General features: G+C 37.3%; 1 protein-coding gene across 1 annotated transcript in view; it reads right to left on the bottom strand.

The window, feature by feature from the left end:
* Positions 1-778: 778 nt before the first annotated feature.
* The window catches only part of LOC149532345 (uncharacterized), a 99,535-nt gene continuing 76,500 nt past the window's right edge, over positions 779-23,813 (bottom strand). Inside the window, exons 4-9 of the mRNA XM_089804935.1 lie at positions 9,441-9,507; positions 9,116-9,349; positions 2,521-2,612; positions 2,105-2,299; positions 1,859-1,995; positions 779-1,767 (exon numbers count right to left, since the gene is read on the bottom strand). Coding sequence (XP_089661061.1) covers positions 1,440-1,767; positions 1,859-1,995; positions 2,105-2,299; positions 2,521-2,612; positions 9,116-9,349; positions 9,441-9,507 — 1,053 coding nt within the window. The 3' untranslated portion in view covers positions 779-1,439. The remainder of the gene's footprint in view (positions 1,768-1,858; positions 1,996-2,104; positions 2,300-2,520; positions 2,613-9,115; positions 9,350-9,440; positions 9,508-23,813) is intronic.

The following is a 23,813-nucleotide window of genomic DNA, read 5'->3' as shown; positions in this document are numbered from 1 at the left end:
CATCATTAATTCTAGCACAGTCCATTATTGATTTATTCCTTCTTTCACCTATTTCAGTTTGAGGGGTCCAGCTCGAAGCATAGCCTCAAAATGGCTATCCATGTAACTAACCTGGAATAAGATCAAGGTTGAACCTCCAGAAATTAAGTGGAAAGCAGCATCAACTTCTCATAGGATCGAAGAGCGAGAAAGATGGCAATATTGATGGTTGGTTTCTCATATATTCATTTATAAAAAAAGAAAACACAAATTGAGATCATTTTGTTAGCATTGGCTATCTTGAAGTGTCTCTCAAGCTCTAATTCCAGAAAAGATTAATGGATGAAGAATGAGATCTAAATGCAAATCTGTAACATCTGAAATTGTTGTCCTGAAAGATGTCACATGTAACAGTCTAATAAATTTAGAAACATTCTTTACCAACAATAAAAACATTTCGCTGTTCACTCATACTTTCTTTGAAGATAATTTTCTCATTAAAACCTATTACTATCTTTAATTGTTAATTCGTAACAATAATCATTTGTTCAAGTTTTAAAACTATGGCAATTAAAATTGTAGGAAGCAGAGCAAAAGCACCGATTTACTTTATTTGAGGTATTGACAGTGTCAAAATGCATCTGCTTTTTTGACATCGCACAAACTCCATGGACTGGAATATTAATGTTTAATACTATTTTACTTGCCATATCCAGCAAAAAATAGGCCAAGATACAAATCAATTTTAATTTTTAATAAAATTGTGGGGACTCAGAATTCCTGCCCAACATCATCATGATGGCTTTGAACAAACAATTTATAGAACATCCTGAATGTTTTACATTAACAGTTGGTTATTCCAAATCCTTTTCACATTAATTGAATAATTTTGCACATCAAAGAAAGATTGTTAAGTGTATCCAAGCTCAAACAATGAGCCATAAAGAGCTCAGCTTGAGCATCTGCAATTCACCTTATAAATAAACAGAAGCATCTGAAAATATTCAAGCATGTTACATGATCTACAGTTCTACTGATTCCTTCAAAAACCATCCAGCACCCTGACCAGTAACACCCTTGTGGCCAAAATTTGGTCTAACAAAGAGAACCTCAGATTGTATGCAACTGCTCTCCAAGTATTGGTACAATCCAAACCAAGACGTTATAGATCAATTTTCAATACATATGCAAATTGCACAAGAAATATCATACTCATACTGAGTTATGCCGGCTCCGACATGCGAACATAGCTTCTTCCAGGAAGGCCTGTATAAAAGTAGGTAAGTAAATGACTAATAGAAAATGGCCATGGGATATTCCGGTCATGTCTTCCAACCTTGATATGGTCAATGATCTTGACATCCCATCCTTGCAGAATGCAAAAAAAGCTAAAATTCTCTGCCAACTCCAAAATATTTTTCAACTCATGAATAAATTCCAATTATCTTCTCAATGGTATTCTAGTGACCATTTTCTTCATCAAAATGTTCTTCTATCTCACCAGAATTTGAAGCCATATCTGAAGTCTGGAATTTATTTGATTCACTTGATGAATAATCACCATCCTGCTGTCTTTTGGCCACTGTGTCCTTGGAAACAGAAATACTTTCTGAGAATGTAAAGTGTTCTACAACTTGAAGGCTGCTTGCAAGGTGAAATATGCAAGATTCTATAGTTGACGAAGACGGCAAGAACTGATCTGGTAGTCGAGGTAGGCATTCTGGGATACACTCTTTCTTGTTGCAAGATGAAGAATACAATGAAAGGCATGCACGACAGAAAATGAACCTGGGATATAAAGTGATACAGTTTTAAAAGCATGTTTTACTACTATATTTCAGCAACTACATTTGTCTCAAGAAAATGGAGAAGCTCAAACCTGAGAATGAGACGCCTAAAGAAAGGGTCAGACAGAACACGTGCCCAAACAAAGTCAAGCGAACTAGACACTGCAAGAATCCCTCCCCAGTCTGAAAGAAAAGATGATAACAATTTTTCTGCCTGTTCATATGCCCCCTGAAAATGTGTAAATATGAACAACAGAACACCAAATGAGAATTGCATAGGATTAATTTAAACCCAAAGAAATCAAACACAAGCAAACGACAATGAGAGGAAAACTCACAGTTCCAAGGTTGACTGCTGACACACCAACCAATCGACAAAAAGCTGGCAAAGGGGCTGTGAGGAAGAACGTGAAAAGACTCCCATTATTCTGGTAGCGAGAACAATCCATTTTAGAAGTGTTCACACAATTTGGTTGTGCTGCTGGAGAAAGGAGTAATGCTGTAGGCTCTCCTCTTTCTGCACCACTAATAACCTGCTCTAATACAATCAAATGTTAAGACCTGCTAGCAATGCTTCAACTAAACAATATCAACTCAAAATCAAAACTGAATTTTCCGTTGTCCCTCATAAGGATGAGAGTTGGGTATTGACGGAAATGGAAGTATGGGTGAAAATGATTCTTCTCTGTGGGAACTGCTCTACAAGATGCTGATAAAATATACCAGAAAAGGCTTACTTAAGTTTATGACCTGCCTTGAACACATTACTATTGTCACTATCAATGATAACAAAGAGGGGCTTTCTTGTGAAGGGAATGATGTCACCAGGATACATACAGTTGAGACCTGCAAAACCAAAATAATATGATCAGAAAGGTATCTCTAAGCCAATATATGATCAATAAACAATTCCAAGAAATCTTCTTTTGAAGATAATAGTCAAGTTAAAATTGGATGAAAAAACAATAATTAGTTAAAAACTTAAAAGAAACAAACTAATCCAATTCAAAAAATAAATTAAACCTTATATCCTAACAGAGACTAACAGAATATGATGGAAGACAAGCCATACACAAAACTCATGCACCTATGCCTTAGATATTGCTACAAAACTCAGCAAGATGCTCTCGAAGGAGGGGTGGGGTGGGGTGGGGGTAGACAATGTTCTCGAAGTTGATTGATGCCATACACAAAACTCATGCACCTATGCCTTAGATATTGCTACAGAACTCAGCAAGATGCTCTCGAAGGAGGGGTGGGGGTAGACAATGTTCTTGAAGTTGATTGTTGCCTCTCACAAAGAGAAAAACATTGAGAAAATTCTTTTGTGCACTGCTCATTTTCAAGCTACAGAACTATTGAATATATTGACATTGATGCCAAAGGTTAATGCTCAAGCTCATATCAATGCCAGAGGATCACTCCGCATTTTAGAAATTTTAATTAAGCTGCTTGGTTGGCGTGCATAAGCTGGTCGTGTGTCTGCATCAGCTGCTTGCTTGTCTTTTGACATGTCAAAGCATATTCCTTGCCAAGTCAGATGTGGCATGTCCTTGTTTTAATTAAAAATGGGTACTCAAAGGTGCCATGACTTATTTGATTTAGTGGAGCTAAATGTTTAGTTAAATACTTCGATACAGTTTGAAATGTTCAAAGCTGAAGACTTCACTGCCAAAGCCACATGGATATTAATTTTTTCAGATATATCCAAAGCTGTGTAATACTTGAAGACCAAGCCGCATGGATACAAACTTCAGTTACTTTCTGTCATAATGTTTGAAATTTATCAAAAACATGGTGTGGCTCGGTGCGTGTGTTACTTCTTGCCATTACCAAACTACCATTTCTTGAAATTCAAATAAGGAGTGACCATTAACAAAAAACAAATGTGTTGGTTCCAGATTGCTGTGCTAGACAGATATTTTTTGAGGAAATTGTAATTATTTTCTCTGTCTTGGATGCTGTTAGCAAGTGCTATCATCACGAGTTAGCATATAAAAAACATGTTAATATGAAGTGTATTGAAAAATAGTTTTGGGCATTACTACTTGTGTGTAGAGAAACTTGTTTGAGAGGTGAAGTTTATCTTAAAAATTGTATGCTAATTTTGGCGCATACAGCTACGGGTAGTTCTCTCTGAATGTGTGTACCATTTGGTTGTGTGTGCCATTTCAGTTTTTGGATGTGAGGAATTGTATCAAAGTAGTCTGGAGTATAATGGTGCATGGACTAATATAGTGTGTTGAGCAAAACATTTATGAACTTGAAGCACGTCAAAGGACAGTTGAGTGTTCCTGGAGATAGTTTTTCATGGTTGTTTCATTTCTGGAGTTACCAGCGCCAAGTCTATGTTTTATGGCGCCTGTCTAAATATATTAATGCTTTTAACTGATGAGAAAGGTGTAGCTGTTCATAAATATGCTTTGTTCAGTGGTGTGTATGATTGTTGAGATGACAATGCTCATATCAGAAAAGGGGTGATGCAATAACTACTTGAAGTTATTGGGCTGCTTCCAAAAAATGATTTGAGTATACTACGTGTGTTCTTCTATGCATGAATGAATGTGAACAATGCATGAGTGTAAGTAGATTTGAAGTGAAGGTGGTCTCTTTTCACAGCTGGCAGTCTGTAGAGCAATCTATTCTGGTGTGAATATGGAGTATTTCAAGCAATTTTGAGTTTCTTTTTAAAGTAATTTAATCTTTTAATCTGAGGGTCGGTGCTCCCTTCTGTAATATGGGTTGGTGCCCATGTTTAGTTAATGAAAGCTTTGTATGCCATGGTTTTTTACCCAAAAAGGTTTTCCACGAAAGATCTGGTGCTGGTGTTTTTATGTTTGCTTATTTCATGTTTTATGTGATTCAAGTTTTAAAAGTTATAAAGTTCTGACCCCCTCCCCCTCCCCCCACTCAGTATTTCCTGTTTGCTCTTCAAGAAGTTGGTGAGAGATGTTTCTGAAAGAAATTTAGGTCCAAAAAGCTTTGCATTTTCCAAAATAAAAACATACTCTTGAAGGATCTAGATGCTAAGAAAATCATAGTTTTCTTATTTGCAGAGGGTCTCCCTTCACCTGGATGAGATTAAACTGATCTCATGATACTCTAGTTCTACATTGTCATCAAGAATTGTGCCATAAGGTCTGTCATTTGTTTGACATTGCTATATTGACAATGGCATTATACTGGAATTTGCATCCCTCTCATTTCTACTTTGCCTATTTCTATTTATGAACCCTAATTTTGCAATGTCCCTCTTTCTCTTTGATAGACTCTAAAGTCATTTTCATTGGTTGCATTTAAAATGTTAGCATTAAATTCTCTAAGCTAGTGAAATCCAAGCTTTGATAACACTGTAATGACCCTCTTTTAATAGTTTTACATAACCTACAATTTTCAATAAACCTCCTACCTTGCAATACTTAAACAATTACGAAATATTAAAGAGTAATTATTAAAGATAATATTCATCATTGAAACTCTTTGCATATCAAATATATAATTATTGGAGCAGACTGGAAATTAACAAACTAAACAACAATATTACAGCAAAAATCCCTTTCCATATATTATTCAAACTACCCAAGATTAACAGCAAAAATTAAACTCAAAAAATATGATATGACAGGGCTGCTCAGAAAGTAGAGTGGATCCCAGCATCACCCCAAAAATTACTAACTGTTGTAGGTTGAACCAACACCAAAATGTACTGCAACCTATCATTACAAATACACCAATTCCTCCTACAAAACTTCTGTTATAAATATTAAATAATTTTAACAATGACAAGGTACTATAGTAGCAATATTATAGCAAAAGTACAAATAATATTTTGTCAATATTACAGTAGCAGTACTGTAGCAAACCGAAAATTGAAAATAACTCACAATCTTCTCTGTGTGATTGCGATTCTTTGGTGAAACTACCTCAAAGAACAAAGGGTTTTCATTATCTACTCTTGCTTGGAAACTAAGAGGGTTCTCATCCTTTGGAGAAATATACAAACACAAACACTCAAGCTATCAAATAAATGGGGGTTTAAATGTCATAAATTGGATAATCTCCTTTCAGTAAATGCCTCTCTTTTTATAGTCTGCCATTTGGGACCGCCCATATTTTGAAATTCCCTTTTCCCTCTTAAACTGCCAACTTAAACATTTTAATAAAATATTACATAAGGCCTTACTATGTCTATTTTGATGGCCAATCTTATTAAAGTAATATTAAGGATTATATTTAATTTGTCCTTTTACATGTTTTAGAATAACATTACTAGGATGAACTTAAAAAGGTATTATTAAATATTTCTCAACTGTACCTCAGTCTACAGGAAATAGATAAATAGGCTACAGATCTCCCAATTATTGTAGTTTTTGAAAGGGGACATTATATCATCCCGAAGAAAGTACAGATCTAGCAATGGCCATAACCATACAAAACTGACACAAACAACCAACACACAAAAATCCATGAAATCCTGCTTTCATACCAACTTATCCGTAATAAGTGTGGAGAGTTCACTACTTAATTCATCAAAACAGATACTAAACTTTTTTAATATGAATTAATTGCAAAATTCATTCCATGTGTTGAAATATTAATAAAACAGTTGACAAAAGCAAATAACAATGTAAAGAAACATGTAACTGCAAGCACAAATCATAAAACTATAATAATAACAAAAAATAACAACAATATGACCTGATGAAGTCCAAAACTTGGGAAAACTTCAATTGATTAATGTGTTGATCCTCCTCAAACACTACCACGTGATGTTATTATGGCATCTTGCCTTTATATAGGAAATGCACAAATAACAATATCCCACAGAATCCCTCTAAATTCCCAATGCTCTCTGACACTCTCCAAAGTCTCTACAACTCCACTGATAAGCTAAAGCAACATAAGTATTTACAACCAATTTTATATGACAACGCTAAGAATGACTAAGGGCAATGACCCATCTCAGGGATTTCGCAAGGCTGAGTTGCAACAAAAATTAAAAGAGGAAGCCCAAGCATCCTTGTAGTTAAAAAATAGCCCCTTTGTCACATTTCAAAACTCTCACACAATGCAGGCCCCATCTCTATCATCCTGTGCTATGTGCTTGAAATGCAGTTGAACAAGTTCTGCAAACCTGGTTCTGATATGGAAAGATTAAACCACAACCAAACTACTAACACATGTTTCACTTAACTGGAACACGTCACTGATATGTCACAGGCACTTACAAGTACTCCTCTACTTTATTCAACAATCAATTTGATTGACTCAAGTGCAATTCATAGTTATTGTGTCTTTACTTGTCAGGTCCAATCACCACAAACAATCAGATCCTTCAATTCTTCCTTTATTTTCTTCAACAATCAACCTAAGATAATTTGTGCATCATCCCTCAAGAATAAACCTTTGAGTTGTTTTAGTACAAAGAATTAGCTTCAATGAGAACAGTACAAGCTAGCCAACTTGACTACCTTAACTGATCCAATTACATATCAAGTTTGCTGGACCTATAAGTAAATATATCTGTCCTTGAAAGCTATTACAACCCGGTCTAATAACAGCATTTGACTCTAGACAATGCTGTGCAATACCCAAAGGAAACTAATTAGAATAATGTCAGTAATTGAATTAATTTGACATTTAAGTTTTTAACCAAAACAAAACTTGCTTTTCAGGTTGGAACAGACTTGCTGTTTACTTCAACATAACCAGAACCATCTTAACACATTATAACTACTTTAGTATGTCTATTTACTCAAAGATAATATCAGGGACTAAACCAATTGATCTTCAAAATTTTGAAGGAATCTATCACAATAGTCTTCATAATCTTTGAATCACAGTCATTAATAATTATTTGAAGAACACCATGTATTCTTTGTTACTCAAATGCAAAAGTTCCCAATTCCTCAATATGCATTCAGATGGGTCCTTCCCAACTTATTCACAAAGGACAACAATGAAATCCATCAAAAGCTTCCCCGGCAATAACCCAGGAATTTTATCTCTCTCTCTCTCTCTCTCTCTCTCTCTCTCTCTCAAATGGAAAAGTTCTCAATTCCTCAATTTGCATTCAGATGGGTCCTTTCCAACTTATTCACAAAGGACAACAATGAAATCCATCAAAAGCTTCCCCGGCAATAACCCGGAAATTTTAATTCTCTCTCTCTCTCTCTCTCTCTCTCTCTCTCAAATGGAAAAGTTCTCAATTCCTCAATATGCATTCAGATGGGTCCTTTCCAACTTATTCACTAAGGACAACAATGAAATCCATCAAAAGCTTCCCCGGCAATATAACCCAGGAATTTTAACTCTCTCTCTCTCTCTCTCTCTCTGCAAAACTAGGCTAACAATTTATGCATAACTTCCTTCAAATCATTTTGAAAAAAGCATCCATTTATAATATGTTTTAAAGACTCCCAAATGACCAGCTCAGACCACAAGTCCTTGGAAGAATATCATCCTTTGAGTATAGAATTGGAGCTGAAATATATTCTATAGATATTAAAAACAAGGGAACGAATCATACAATTCCTATACCAGAAAATTGGGGATGAGAAATTGAAGGAAACTTAGAAATATAATTAAGCGTCGCCTAGGTGCAATGAGCACTAAGTATTCCATTCATTCTCATGAAAGATGGGATCTTGTGAACCACTACTCATGAAACATGGGTTAATGAATTTGACTCAAAAACGACACAGTTAAGTCCCGGTAGTATTATCACAATTTAAAACGCTAACAAACTGGCTAACAACCATTTTAACTAGCCAAACTAATTTTGACACTTAACCACACGCTTTGCATCTAGAACAACCATGTCGCCACATCTACCTGCACAGTGCTGGAAAACCTAAAATTATCTATGTTACTTTGCTGTACAACAATATTAAATAATTAAGGAAAAACAGGTATGCCCATAGAGTCAGGTCATGTAAAAGCACACGTGTTTATTGATGCCATAAGTTTTAGTCCGCAAACTTGCATTATAAGCTACCAATGCATTCAAAACTCTGTGTCAAAGCCTTGTCTTACTTCAAATTTACTTTATATTACATACTTCAACATAACTATATTTCTTGAATTGTATTAGTTTCCATTTTCATAGTCATAATTTTTCATCCCTTAGAGATCCTTGGAGCAACCATTTTCTGGGTTAGCTTAACATTTTTTTATCCTGAAAATTAATAGCTGATCATATTATGACAATTGAAAACAGGAAACACTCTTAATTTTTAAATAATAAAAACAAAAAGTATTTCTGGTAGAATATTGACCACAAAAACAACTATGGTATCACGTGAAGGGCACAAAGAAAAAGGTAACACTTGCATCACAAATGTAAATACCTCTGCTTCCTTGCGAACTTAGCCACAGTCCACTACCAACATTGCCCAACTTCCCACTCTCATGAATGGAGGGTCTTTGAGGTGTAGGGCTGTCATGTGGTGAACTCAATGGAGAAACAGAGGTTGCCTCTGAAGATGTATCTGTAACATGGTGATCAGCACGAGATTCTGCCACTGCATGATTCAGTATAGTGCCAGATGTAGACAGTGATGCAGATCCTCGAGTCGGCTTACCTACATAAATTGTTCATTGATAGGACAGAAGCTAAGATTGAAGAATTGCCAATCAAAGAAAAAGCACAAGAGATTGCATTATATATCTAACCTGAAGCTGATATATATAGTAGCACTGCACTATCAGTTGGGAGCTCTTCACAAATTGTGGCTAATACCTGCAAATGTCTAAAAGTCATTCATTCGACACTTAATAAGAGTTTGATCAGTGCAAAGTATTCTCCCATTTAATTATGTATGAAATTATTTTTAAAAGCTGAAAAAGAAGTAATGAGCTCATCCAATGCTCCTGCTTTCTGCACTCTATCACTAGCTTTCTCATAACAAACTAAACAAACATAAGTTTAATAAAATCATTTAGTATTTGATTGGAATATAATTAACCACAATCAGATATTCATATCACCATATACAAGAAATCATTAGTCCAACTAAGCTAAATGCTAAACACAAAGTAATGGGCCCATCACATGCTGCCACTTTCTTCATTTTACTTCATTGTTTATAATACCAGAATAAGCAAAATAAACTGAAAATCCTGCAACACTCAATCTAAATATAATATTAACATCACTTAGACACTACAGCCTTCGCAATTTCTGTACGTCAGAAGCTATAACTGAAAATCAAGATATAACTGAAAAGGATCCAGATTCAAGAAAAAGGAATTGCAGGAATTTAACTTAACAGTTGATGCCCAGATCAACTGACAAATATAATAACCAACAGAAATCAATAGGAAAATTTGATGTGAACTTAAGTCCAGAGTTATGTACTACAGGGCAGTAAAATAGTGCAACTATAGATGATTGTGAAGGATAATTTGATTACCTATAATCCACACAAACAACTGCCTCATAACAGATTGATATCCAATGTCCAAAATGTGCAGTTGTATAAAATTCATAGATATATATTTTGATCAAAAGCATGCTAAGTTACCAAAGATGGGCACAGTAAGCAGGTGAACAATATTTTTTGGGGCAGAGGAGAGGTCTTGGGTATGTTTTGGATACATCCCCACAAAAAATGTCACACACACATATATATTTATAAATTCACAATACAGTTTACTGCTCTATTTAATACAACTAGTACTCAAATTACTATCATAAATAACAATGCATACCAGGCAAAGAAGTATATCTTTATTCACACATTTAAGTTATTACAGAAGTAGACCAAAGATGGCTAGCCAGGATGAAATTGGAATGAACTAGACAACTCTCATATCGTTGATGGTACAAAGTTTATTTGAAGAACTCGAGTGTTGCCAGAGGAACACAACTATTGACTGACAGATTCTTAAACTACCCAAAGCCAACAAAAAGTTAGTACATAGTTGGATAACCCATAATATGAAAACATAATAGTAGTCATCGAACACTGACTATGTCAACCACTCAAAAGTAAAAGTCATCTTCAAGATGATGAAAAAAAGGTAAGCATTAACTAATATTAGGGAAGGTGTGCCAAACTGGTGATAATGCTATAGACAAGGAAACTGTATTTAAACCAAGAAGTACAGGCAAAGTAGACACTGTTGGTAAACAGATTTGTCACTGCGAACACCTTAAGAATGACCCTGTTTGCCCAAGCAGCAGTGACAACCAGGCCAATAGTTGGAGAAATTGAAATCTAATCGCAATCAAACTACGAAAAGGATGCAAAATGGAACTAAAGGAAACGATGAACATAAACCTCAACAATAGACATACAAATACTATTTGGGATTCACAACGAATAATGATAAGGGGATTAAGCACAGCATGCAATGATGATAAAAGGAGTACCGAAGATCCTGATATGCAAAAGGATATGCTACTTCAAAACATCCACATCAAGATACCAAGAAATGAAATGCATTTCATCAAATCAATTACATCTTTTAGAAAGACCATTGGATGCCATCAATGCATATAGAGATTACCAATTTGGCATACGAAAATTTAGCAATAACAAACCATGAACACATTTAAGACATACGACTAATGCATTATTCATTGTCTTTGAAAATATACAAAATCAAAAACACTTTTGCACATGGTGTAAAACCAAAAGTCTCTTTGGACATTTCTCCATAATTTCTTGTTTGCTGATATGTACCCCAATACATTACAAAGCCTTGTATTTATAGGCTCAAGGAATGACCAACTTGTAACCACTTCGCATAACCACATAACTACCTAAGATAACCAATTTTTGATAACTACTTGATAGGTACTCAAGACAACTACCTAGGTAACCAATTAGATTAACTCATAGTTACACCACCCTGGGGGACAGGGGGACGGGGGAATAGGAGGGCAAGTTTAAGGTACGGGGGGGCGGAGGGGCCTTAATAACCAATTAGATTAACTCATAGTTACACCACCCTGGGGGACAGGGGGACGGGGGAATAGGAGGGCAAGTTTAAGGTACGGGGGGGCGGAGGGGCCTTAATTTGGGGACGGTGGGGGATTGGTGGGGGATGGTGGTGGGGGACCTGGGGGGTTGTATATACTATACATATGGTACTTATAATGCTAGTTATGAAAAGATGTATTGCAATATAAGATATAAAGATGTAAAAGAGTAAATACTTGAACATTGCATTGAATTGGAAAATCGAACATTGAACATAAATAGTTGAATCAGCAAATAGTCAACACCGGGACATCCCCCCATCCTCGAAGGAGGTGGCAAAATCTGGTGGCACCACTGGAGACGGGGGAACAGAGTCCCCTGTGCGTCCCTATCGTCAAGACGTGGGTCAAAAAGGGGGGGTACACATCCCCATGTTACTATGGATTAACTATCTTAAGACAAATTAGAATTTACCTAACTTTTACAATGATGGAACCCAAAATTCAAATTTAGTTACAATGAGTGACATAAGTCAGTTTTTACATTAGGCAATTTGAAATTTCAACACTGAAAGAAGATTGAGCTATTCAATGTATTACGGTTTTCCATCCTCACTTCAATTTAAACTTGTAACCATCACCATGTAGTGCATAGCTTGTATCTTGAGTTTCAATTTGAAATTTCAACACTGAAAGAAGAGTGAGCTATTCAATGTATTACGGTTTTCCATCCTCGCTTTAATTTAGACTTATAATAATCACCATGTAGTGCATAGCTTGTTATCTTGAGTATTCACATAAAGAAGTGATTGTTTACCAACAATTTTCCTTTAGGGATGCACACTTGAATTGAATTAGCCAAACATCTTTCACTGACACCTTACCCTCTGTCCAATATCTTGAAAAAGCCTTTGCCAACATAACAATATCTAGTATGTCACCCACACTTCTTTGGATTTCTTTTGAAACAACAAATCAACATCATTACAAGAGTGTCATATACATGGTTTGAATGAATGCAACTAGCATTATGATGAATGATGAAAATCTTTTAAGTGATCAAGTTAGCCATTTTTCATGCATAATTTGTCTCGCCATGTCTAGTACACTACAATCATTTCATGAGTGCTACAAGTTGTTATTAAAATAAGCTAATCAAGCCACCATTCTTTTTGTACCTCTTTTGGTATGATTGAAACAAGTACAAGATCACATCTATAATCCACTCTTCCAACTGAAATTTCAGTACACTTGCATATTTCATTCAACAACTATAAGAGAAATGAACTATATGAACAAAGCTGCTCCAAAAGAAAATCCCACTTCACTAAGCTAAATCTCTACATGTTGCATATTGTAAAATGTAATACCTTCTCCATTACTTTCACGAAATGGTTTTTCCTACCAGCCATTTGCACGTTTCCACATTTGCATCCATGTTTTGACCTTGTGGTTTCCATGAGCCTACATTTATTTGAGGTATCTTGTGTACACACAATTAAAAAATATGCCATGAGAATGAAATTCATGATCAGCATGTTAGGATGCTTTCTCAAAGATTATGGTGTCTTCCATGCCAAATCTGCACTTCATTTCATGCAAATCCTACAATCATTTAATTTTGTACCTTGAGGTGACATTTATTCTGAGGCACACTGTCAAACAACTCAAGCGCATTGTCTAAAATTCCACATTAGTATACATGTCCACCCGAGCCTTTGCAATTGTAAATTTTGACCAAAAGGAGATTCTATGGGGCTTTGATGCATGTCTATAATTTATTCAAAGCTTATGTTTTTCTGCAATCTTCCAATGGCAGTATGGGTAAGAAGAAGCTAGTAGAGACTCATGGAAGTCTATGTTTTAAACTTGTCTGTTGTTAAATTGCTTGCAGATGTAATAGCACTACCTTCTTGGTATGTGTTTTTCAAATGTAGCATCCTCTTATATTTATATGAAAGTGAGTAAAGAATAGACATGTCCCTTCATGGGACATATCTGTTCATTAACATTATCACAATCTTATAGTTATTTATATATATATAGGATCAAAGTCAGTAGGACTAGATTATACTAATTTCCTTGATTAAACACAATCTATTCAAAGGACCCCCTGGGTGCCAAGACTAACACAGCAGTCAACCAACCAACACTTATAATTATTGAAGCTAACAAACAATTAATACACAGTTGACTAACAAATGTCAAATACTATAAAAACATGATGATAGGTGTAGTTGACAATCTTCCGGAGTTTAAAAATATACATGTTAATTAATTAATGGTTAGTTGGCAGTGTAATGACATTTGCATCCAACTAGTTGTTGGTGGTTGCCAACAGTTGGTGACCTTAACTAACTGCCAGGTACTATATATATACTTCAACGTTGTCTCGGAAAATAGCATTGATTGATTGTAAACATTACGTTCTGGAATAACAGGATACATTTTTCTAGCCATATTATGTTGTCTGTGTTAATTATGTTGCATTGTTGTATGATATGATTTTGTTACTGTTTATTTAGCATGATCAAAATAGTTCCCTTTGGGAGTAAACATTTTGGCACCATTGCCATATGAAGCCTAGAGATCTAGAGCACAAAGAAAAATGGTGACAAGGAGTATGGCAGTATAATTGGCCGACCCTGTGCACAATAAGTCTCTGAATTCAAAGAAGAAAACATATAGTAGAGGAGGAGTTGACACAAGATCTTGTATCCCTATGGGAAGTATCCATAAACTCATATGAAAGGTCTCCACCAAGGAGTCCCTAAGAGAAACATCCGAAAGGAGTTAAAAGAGAGAAAAACAAAGTCGACCGTCTCCTTCTAAGGTTCACAGGATTGCTCACACGTAACCTAATAACCCTCTGAGATCTTTGGGAAAACAAACACCAAAAATGTCAGCAACAAAAACTATAACAATACAAGGAAAAGAACTGAAGGGAGGAGAAAGAACATGATAAAAGCAGATATCGCACCTCCAACAATTAATGCCACTTCTGCCAAATAAAGAAGATGTATCATGCACACTCAGGAAGAGGGAGAAGTCTGGTGAGATCTCTCTGAATCAAAGGAGCAAAGTGAAAGATGACAATGATTTCAGAAAAATCATCAAAGAATATTAGAGGTCATGAAGTAAAAGCTGAAGTGTTAGCCCAAGCTGGAGTTGAAAGCAACAAAAACCATCTGACAAGGAATACACAACACAACATTTATGGCATGAGTGGAAGGAAATCACCAAAAACCTAACACACCCCCACAAAATAAATCTTTCCAATCAAGCAAACAATTTGTCCTAACAAGTAGTGTCAAACAAGTCTTAGAGATTGACTCCATGGAGAGTAGATTGTTAATCACTCAAGACGTGACAAAAACAACGAAGAAAGGAACCTGAAAACAAGGTTGCCCAGATATTTGAGAAAAACCTATACTGCATTAAGAGCCTATTTATAACAAACAAACAAAGAATAGGGGGTCTTACGTCAAATACCCCAAGAAGTGAGTTTAGGAACGAGGAGGTAACCAAAGTACAAGGGACACTAATGATGCACATGTAGAGGGCTAGCACATGGCTGAGAGTGCAGGAGCACCAGAATGCAAGTAAGAGAAAAGCTATCCTATCAAGTTCCTGATACATGGTAGATACCACTTTAGAATGATGGTCCTACTAAAAGAAAGCTAAGTTCAAAGGGAACGTAATGGGATATCTTGCACGACACTATAAGACGTGAGAAACCGTATGGTTGGCCAGCTGTCTGATGGATAAGGATTATCTGTTGAGGTCATTTCTCACCACATTAAGGGGATAGCCATCAATTGATTTGCAGGCTCAAAAGGAACACACAAAATCCAAAGAAAAATTAAAGAAGGCATCCCAAAAGGGATTTAAAATTCTTGAATGACAATGAAATTGTAGCTATATTTTATAACACCAAACAAGGGAACGCAATACAAACTTACAATTGCAAGCTCAAAGAGTTGCCAGTCAAGTAGGAGAACCAAGTTGGTGAAGGATTGAAGAAACATTGGCTCATTGAAGGTTTGATTACTTCCATAAGGAAGAAGATAAGGTGGTTTCCCTATCCTTATATGTTGACGCTTGCAATCTAGTGATGGGCATTGTAAGTGAAAATAAACCATCACAAGGAAAGTAAAAAAATGAGTGATGATGACAATATGTAAGTGTTGGGGAATCAAAAACCATACAAGCCTTTCAACAAGCACGATGAAGGAGCCAAAGGCAGAAAAAGAAAGCTCCGAGGAAAATAAAGAAATGCGGTGCACTGATTGTAAGGTAGTTAGCACAAAAATGACTTGTCCAAAATAATTATTTTGCGACATCTATCAAGTATTAGAAAATTCCATCAAGGAATGCTTGTACAACTTGAAAATAAGAAACACACATATGCTCTTCACGCAAGGGAACAAGAAACCCCACCTACCAACTCTTGTGCATTGCTTGGCAAATACCGTAACAAGTGAGGTGATAATAACTACTACAATACCTATAATAAAAACAATGGCACATGGAGCAGAATCCAATACAATGTGAAGGGAGACCAATGATCTAGTGACAAAAGTGCAATAAATAGGGTCATTTTGCCCATGACTGCAAAAGTGACCAAATAACTCTAGATTGATATGCTACTAGTGTTGACCAAAGAGCCATAAAGGCGTTGACTACCCGAAGCGAAAGGGGTAAACATGTTGGTGATGGAGTTAGACGAAGAAGTATTCGAGGCCACAAAGTTGAAAATAAAGAAAGCAATATACCCAGATCATTGTACGAAGAAAGAAAGGCTTTGAGAAGCCAAAGACAATGCGAAATGGACAATGGCAAACGAAAGAAGAGACTCAAATGAAGCCACGTGTACTCCACTATGATTGAAGTCAAGAAAGATACTAGCAAGGCAACTACAAACAACAATTCCTTCAAACTGAGAGACCTACAAACCTTGGCAACTAGTTTCAAAAAAGAAACTGACTGCCACCTTATGATCAAAGTCAAAAAAGAAACTAGCAAGGTGGGTACTACAAACAACAATTCCTTTCAAACCGAGAGACCCACAAACCTTGGCAGCTAGTTTCAGAAAAGAAATTGGCTGCCAACTTGGTAGATGCCAACCAACATGGCATTAAGTCGTTGGTGACACTCATGGCACAGAAAGTAACAATTGGCACACCATACTTCATCCTAGATTCCATAGTCATCCCTTTGCAAAAGAAGGCATACAATGCTCTTCTTGGGAGGGGTTGATTATCATCGCCAAGGCAAATCACAACTAGAAACGGAGCACATTATACATCAAGAGTGAAGGATGAAAGTACATAATCAACATAAGAAATCAAGCAGCCAACAAGGGACTGGCATCCATCAACATAGAATCTAACAATGGAGATTTCAAGATGGACAAATGGGGGAAGACAATGGAACTAAATGATGACGAACTCAAATTCAAGGAGTGCTCCGAAGATGAAACTAGCTCTCTCAATGGCTTCTTCCACAAACTATTACGATAATAGATAATCGTCTATAATTGGTTAATGGTAATCTATTGTAAATATCTAGTTAGCTTTTGTTAGCTTTAGCTTTTTTAGCTTTCTCTGTTAGAATAGAATGTTTCTATTCTTTACAATCATTTCCTAAGGAAACATCGTTTTATTCTTTTGTATTTAATGACCTTTCAGTCTCTGTTAATAACAAGCAAATATTTTACCAATTACTTCGTAATATGGGTATCAGGGCCAATACTTCGAATTTTTTCAAAAAAATTATTTCTTTTAAAATTTTTTGTTAAAATTTTTTGAAATTATTTCTAAGATTTTTTTTTAACATAAACCTATCTAAGGGTTTTCGTTCGTCTTTTTTTTTGGAGAATTACAATCATCAAAAATTGAACTAGTTTTACACTCGGCTAAGTTTTTTTCAGCGAAATATGAATGCAAAGATTTCCTAATCAAATCGCAAGCTCGGTCTGGTCGGATCAATTTTGGTGACATTTTTGCTTGGTGTCGTTTTGGATCTACCCTCTGCAACTCCACACATGCAACATGTCTATCTCTGATCAAGGCATGATCACAGGGCAAGCGTCCAAGCAGAGCTGTTTTTCCTTGTTTTTGCTCACTGCTCATGCCTCCACTCTCCATGGTGTCATTTTTGGTCCTCTCAATCATTGACGACCTCAAAACAGCTGTGTGACCACAAATCAGGCATCTTTTGCCTGCAAAACACCATTTTGCTGCCATTTCAACCATTAATGACCGCCAACTAGGGTTTTCTTTGAAACCCTAATTTCTGAGCTCAAAAAAAACTTTTGATTTCAGATTCTTGGTGGGATTTTCAAGAGCTCAGCTAGGTTGTCCAATTTTTTTGGGTGCCTCATTTTTGTGCCTCAGTTTTTGAGCCAACGGATCTAGAAAACGACAACATATTTCTTTTCGGTTTTTCGAGCTCTCTTCTGGATCACACTCTGAATTTTCTAAGTCTTCCATTTTTTGCCTCGAAGAACGCGCCCTTCACATCTTTTCACGTCTTTTCATTGAAAAATGTGCCATGGCATCTCTGACAAACATTCTGCTCGAGCACAACTCCAAATTCAATGGTCAAAGTTATGGCACTTGGAAGCAACAGATCATCGCAATTTTTGAATATCGGAACACCGATCAACTTGTATTAGGTGTTATGAAGCCTCTGATTGCTCCTAGTCTTAATCAAGATACATGGGATTTGAATAATCAGGAGGCAGTGATCCTTCTCAAATTATCCGTGGCTGATGATCAACTTTCTCAGATTCCATCTGTTTGCCGTATAGGGTAAAAGATACTTAATGCATATAGTATAGCACGATATAACACAAAATAGATACTTTATTCATATATGCAATACGTACTCAATGCTTACAATCCGAATACAATGATGATTACAACTATGATTCCAAAGTACATTTCGGACAGTGTACATATACCTTCCCGAAAGGGTGACTCAACTGTCACGCGCCCGTTCAGATACTATTCTACCCGTCGGCTACAATACAGATTTACCGACATCATTCCCCCCCTAAAAAAGTAAAGTCATCTCCGGACGACAATTACAAAATATTCGAGACAGATTAACAAAATAGAATACACTAACTATGACTAACTATAACAGGATAGATCTTTTTCCGTCACACCACTTTCATATTCGTCTTGTCCCTGCACCAAACTGGTCTACAAAACACATTGCATCTGTAGCCTCTGCTAACACAATATTGTCTCCTTAGCCAAGCTGACCTTGATAGCCACCCGTGTTGCCTTCTCTGCTTCCAACTCTGAGGTACATTGAGCCAAGTGTCACTCTACTGCCTCCAACTGGATGATCAGCTCCTCCCAAGCTCTCTATGCATCCACCAAGACAGCCTCACATCCAACACCTACTCTGAGTGTCTCAAAGCGTAGCACCCCTCTCGAAAGGCTTGCTCCAGTGCTCTCTCCACCTCTAGCACATAGACACTCCATGTCTGCAGTAGCTCGAAGTCTCATCAACTAGTCACACTTCCCACGACTGATAACTGAATTGACTGGGGGTCTAGGCGGCATCGCCCCCAAACGTCAAGGGGCAGCGCCCCCGCCGCCAAGACCAAATTAACACTCACAAACCCACATAAAAGTCCATGGAACACACCATTTTTGTGATTTTCTTCTGATTCCATACTCTTTCAGCCAATCTCTTATGTTTTACTACCTGTTTATGTCTTTCCCTTCCCTTCAATATCATACATTATTCATTATGGATTGTTTTGATTTGTCGTCTTTTTTTTTGTTTTTTGCTTTTTTAGAACCTCCTCTCACCCTTCTTTTGCGTTCGTACAATGTTTCAAGCGTTCGCTTCTGTGTGAGCCATACGATTGTACGGAAGACTCTCCTTGATATCCATATGGTATTCTTATCTCTCCACTGGATCGCCGTACACTGTGCTTCTATGTCTATTTGCTCCCTAGTTCGTACGGTCTTGTTTCCGCTCACACTCCTACCTCCTTCAATCCATGGTCATACGGTAATGTCTTTTCCTCCTATGTGCTTCCTTTTACCGTACAACGCTTTTCTCTATCTTCTGCTCTCTAGCGGCCATACTTTCCCTAGACCGTACGGTCCACTAAACTGGCCACATTGTGACTTTTCCTTTCTGCACTCCCCAAGTCCATACATTCGTACGACACCTACGCTTATGTTTTCAATAAGCCGTACAGTAGTACGGTCCCTCTAGCCGTACAAGCTTGACTAGCTTTCTGTCCATATGACCGTACGGTGTGCTTTTCATGTGTTTTGGTAGAGCTCCATACTGTATTGGTTTGTCTCTTGTACAGTGATTACTTGACCCTGCATGGTGTCTTGCCTTCATGTCCGTACGGTATCACTTCTGCGTTACCCTGCTTCTATGTGCGTACGGTGAGTGCCTCCCACATCATCTTGTCCTCTGCTTCATTTGAAAGCCATATTGTGTCTACTTCCTCCCAGTTTGTCTATACGGCCATACAGTGTCTTCTAAATGTTTTTAGCTCAAAATAATCTCTATTCTCCAATGAATAACTTTCTCTATTCAATGTCATTTATTATAGTCTCCTTTTTTCCTGATGGTCGTACAATATTGTTATCTTCTACAAACAAATCTTCTAACCGTACGGTGCATTGTATGGCCTTCAGTTTACTATCTTATCACTGCTCTATACAATTTTACATTTTTTTTTATTATTTACATTAATAATTACTATTTTTATACTGACTCTCAATTGTTCATCCACGAAGGTGCGTTAATTCTTTCATGGTAGATTTTCAACTTCAACCCATTTACTGCATCGACTACTTCCTTCCCGTCGAACATCCATAATTTTATTGCTCTATTATCACCCACTTCACAGATTTTATATGGTCCAACCCACTTTATTTTAAATATGCCTAGTCTGATCTCATTGCACCCATTATACTTCAAGACTATTCGTCCTGATTGAAATCTGTTCAACTTCAAGTGCGCCGAGATCTGGACACATCTCAAAGGTTTTCATGAGACTTCTGACAAAAGCAGAGCATTCTTTCTAAAGAACACTCTATTTTCTATTGTCATGGATGAGCGCACCTCGCTCCAAGCACACCTAAATTGGATTCAAGAAATCCGTATCAGTTACTTGCCATCGGTCACAAGATGGAGGAAGAGGATATTGTGGTTATCACTCTTCAGAGTTTATGAAAGTCTTATGACCATTTTATCCAGACTCTCAACATCACGTCTTTTGGTGTTGATTTGAAGTTCATTGATCTCTACAAACTGTTGCTTCAACAAGATGGGTGGAAACAACAATTCGGTAGTAGCTCCAACTCCACCTCAACAGAGCAAGCCTTTGCTACGAAATCCTTTCTGAAGGATAAAGGCAAGTTTCAGCAGAAGTCTTTTGCTTCCCCATCAGATGATTCCTAAAAGAAGAACATTCAATGCAACTACTGCCACAAGTTTGGACACATGAAGGTTGAATGTCAAAAACGCTTAGCTACACAATCTAAGCAATCAAGTTCGCAGCCCAAAGCGAACAGTGCAGAGCACACTGAGCAGTCGGAGTCTGCCTTTTACGCCTTCATCACTAAAACACCTACAGCTCATGTGAAGTCGTCTGCCTGGTACATTGATTCAAAAGAGCTTTCTTTCTTTCTGAAGTCAATGTACTATGTTATTTTTGGTGGCAGAGAAGAGAACATGGTTTTCGGCAAAGGCAACATTCAGATTCAGTCTGCTGGGAGGAATCTCATTTTCCTCGATGTGTACTAAATTCCAAGGATGGAACTAAATCTACTCTCAGTTAGTCGGTTGCTGCAACATTCTCCACGCTTGGACATCACCTTCAGTTCACATCAGTGCACCATCACTGATCGGGCGACTCAGTTTACTATTGCAGTGGGTCTTGAGGATCATGGTCTTTTCAGACTTACTAATTCTCGTGATTCTTGGGACTTAGCTATGGTTGCTCGGCGGTCTTCTATTAGGACACTTTCGCATCAACGATATGGGCACTTAAATGTGCATTATCTCTCATAGCTTGCTTGGGATGAGCTTGTTCTTGGATTGCCAGAGATTCAAACTCAACAGCTTGGAGTTTGTGATGCATGCCAGGCTAGGAAGCAACATCGCACAACTTTCACCAGTGGCGATTCATGGCAAGCTTTTCAGGTACTTCAGCTTGTTCATGTTGATATCTACGGCCCCTATGGCCACTCCTGTTTTTGGGGCTTGCTATTTTCTGTTGTTTTTTGATGATTTCAGTAGAAAAATGTGGGCGTATTTCCTTAAAAAGAAATCAGATGCATTTCCTGTATTTTAGAAGTATAAACCTTTAGTTGAAAAAGAGTCTAGGAAATCTATTATTACTCTTATACCAAACAATAGGGGAGAATTTTGTTCTAATGTTTTCTCTAGCTTCTTGGATACACATGGCATCAAACGCCAGTTAACCACACCCCATACGCCACAACAGAACAGTGTAGTTGAATGTCGAAACCGGACAATCAGCAAGATGGCTCAATCCATGCTCGAACACAGACATGTTCTGAAGAAGTTTTGGGCAAAAGTAGTTAACAATGCAATTTATCTGTTGAACTGAACACCCACACTGGCGGTCAAAGGTAAAACTCCAAAAGACACCTGGTCAGGTCGCAACCCCAAAATCAGTCACCTGAAGGTTTTTGGCTCACTTACTTTTGTTTGGATCCCTGATGCATCATGCACCAAGTTGGATGCCAAGAGTCAAAAAATCTTGCTTGCTAGATACAACAGTCTTCACAGAGCCTACCGCATGAATGATGTTAAGACACCTCATCTCGTCTACAGTCGTGATGTAGTCTTTGATGAGCAACAAGGACCATTCTTGCCTGTTTCTCCTGTCCCTGATCTAGCAGACTAGCCTATGAAAGCTCGTGATTTGGGAGTTCGGCTTCCATTAGGTCCACCTGATGGGAGGGCTCCAGTAGCTCATACAACTCTAGTTATACCAGTGATACCTGTACAGACACCTCCAACTTCTCCTACAGGATCACCTCGCTTTGTAGATGCTTCACCTGAGTTTGATCCAAATTCTTTTGATGAGGAACTTGATCATCACACATCTCCTGATACTAATGTTGGTCATTCTCCTATCTGGCCTAAGTGGTGGGCTAAGACACTTGCTGATCTTCATGATGATGAGCTCATCGATGGGAGAACTGCTCAAAATAAAAAAGCAAACCTAAAGAGTCTCTCAACTTTGCTCTCATGGCCAATATTCATAGTGTGTTTGAACCTCAAACATATTCCAAGGCTAAAAGAATTCCAGAGTGTGAATAGGGCATAACATATAAACACCAAAGCCTGCTGAAGAATAAAACCTGGGTCCATTCTGATCTTCCACCAAGGAAAAAACCCATTGGCTGCAAATGGGTTTACAAAATCAAATACAAATCAGATGGTACTTTGGATAAGTACAAAGCTCATTTAGTTGCAAAGGGCTTCTCTCAATGTCAGGGCATTGATTATGAGGAGACCTTTGCTCCTACTACAAAGATGAGCACCATCAGATTAGTCCTAGCCATAGCAACACAATTTGGTTGGAAGGTCCGTCAGATGGACATCAAGAGTGCTTTCCTGAATGGTGATCTCCATGAAGAAGTCTACATAATGCAGCCTCCTGGTTTCAAGGTTGCTGGTAAAGACCACCAAGTTCTTAGATTGGTAAAAGCTCTCTATGGCTTGAAGCAGGCCCTTCGAGCACAGTACATAAAAATGATAAGTACCTCAATGATCAAGGCTTCAAGAGGAGTTTTTCATACTCAAATCGATACATCAAGACTACTGGCAGTGACATCATCCTTCTAGTTATTTATGTGGATGATTTGATCATCACTGGCAATTCGGCATCTTTGATTCAGGGAATCAAATAGAATTTATGCTACTCTTCTGATATGACTAACCTTGGGCTCATGCATTATTGCCTAGGTGTTGAAGTTTGGCAACAGTCTTCTGGTATATTCATCTCTCAGTCCAATTATGTCAAGGCCATATTAGACAAATTTTGTATGCAAAATTGCAAGCCTGCATCTACACCTATGGAGAAAGGTCTC

The sequence above is a fragment of the Cupressus sempervirens genome, chromosome 10 (genome assembly GCF_028749045.1).
Source record: "Cupressus sempervirens isolate cs-2001-9-10 chromosome 10, ASM2874904v1, whole genome shotgun sequence".
NCBI lineage: Eukaryota > Viridiplantae > Streptophyta > Pinopsida > Cupressales > Cupressaceae > Cupressus > Cupressus sempervirens.
The sequence above is the reverse complement of the archived record's forward strand: the minus strand, read 5'-3'. Positions and strand labels throughout refer to the sequence as shown.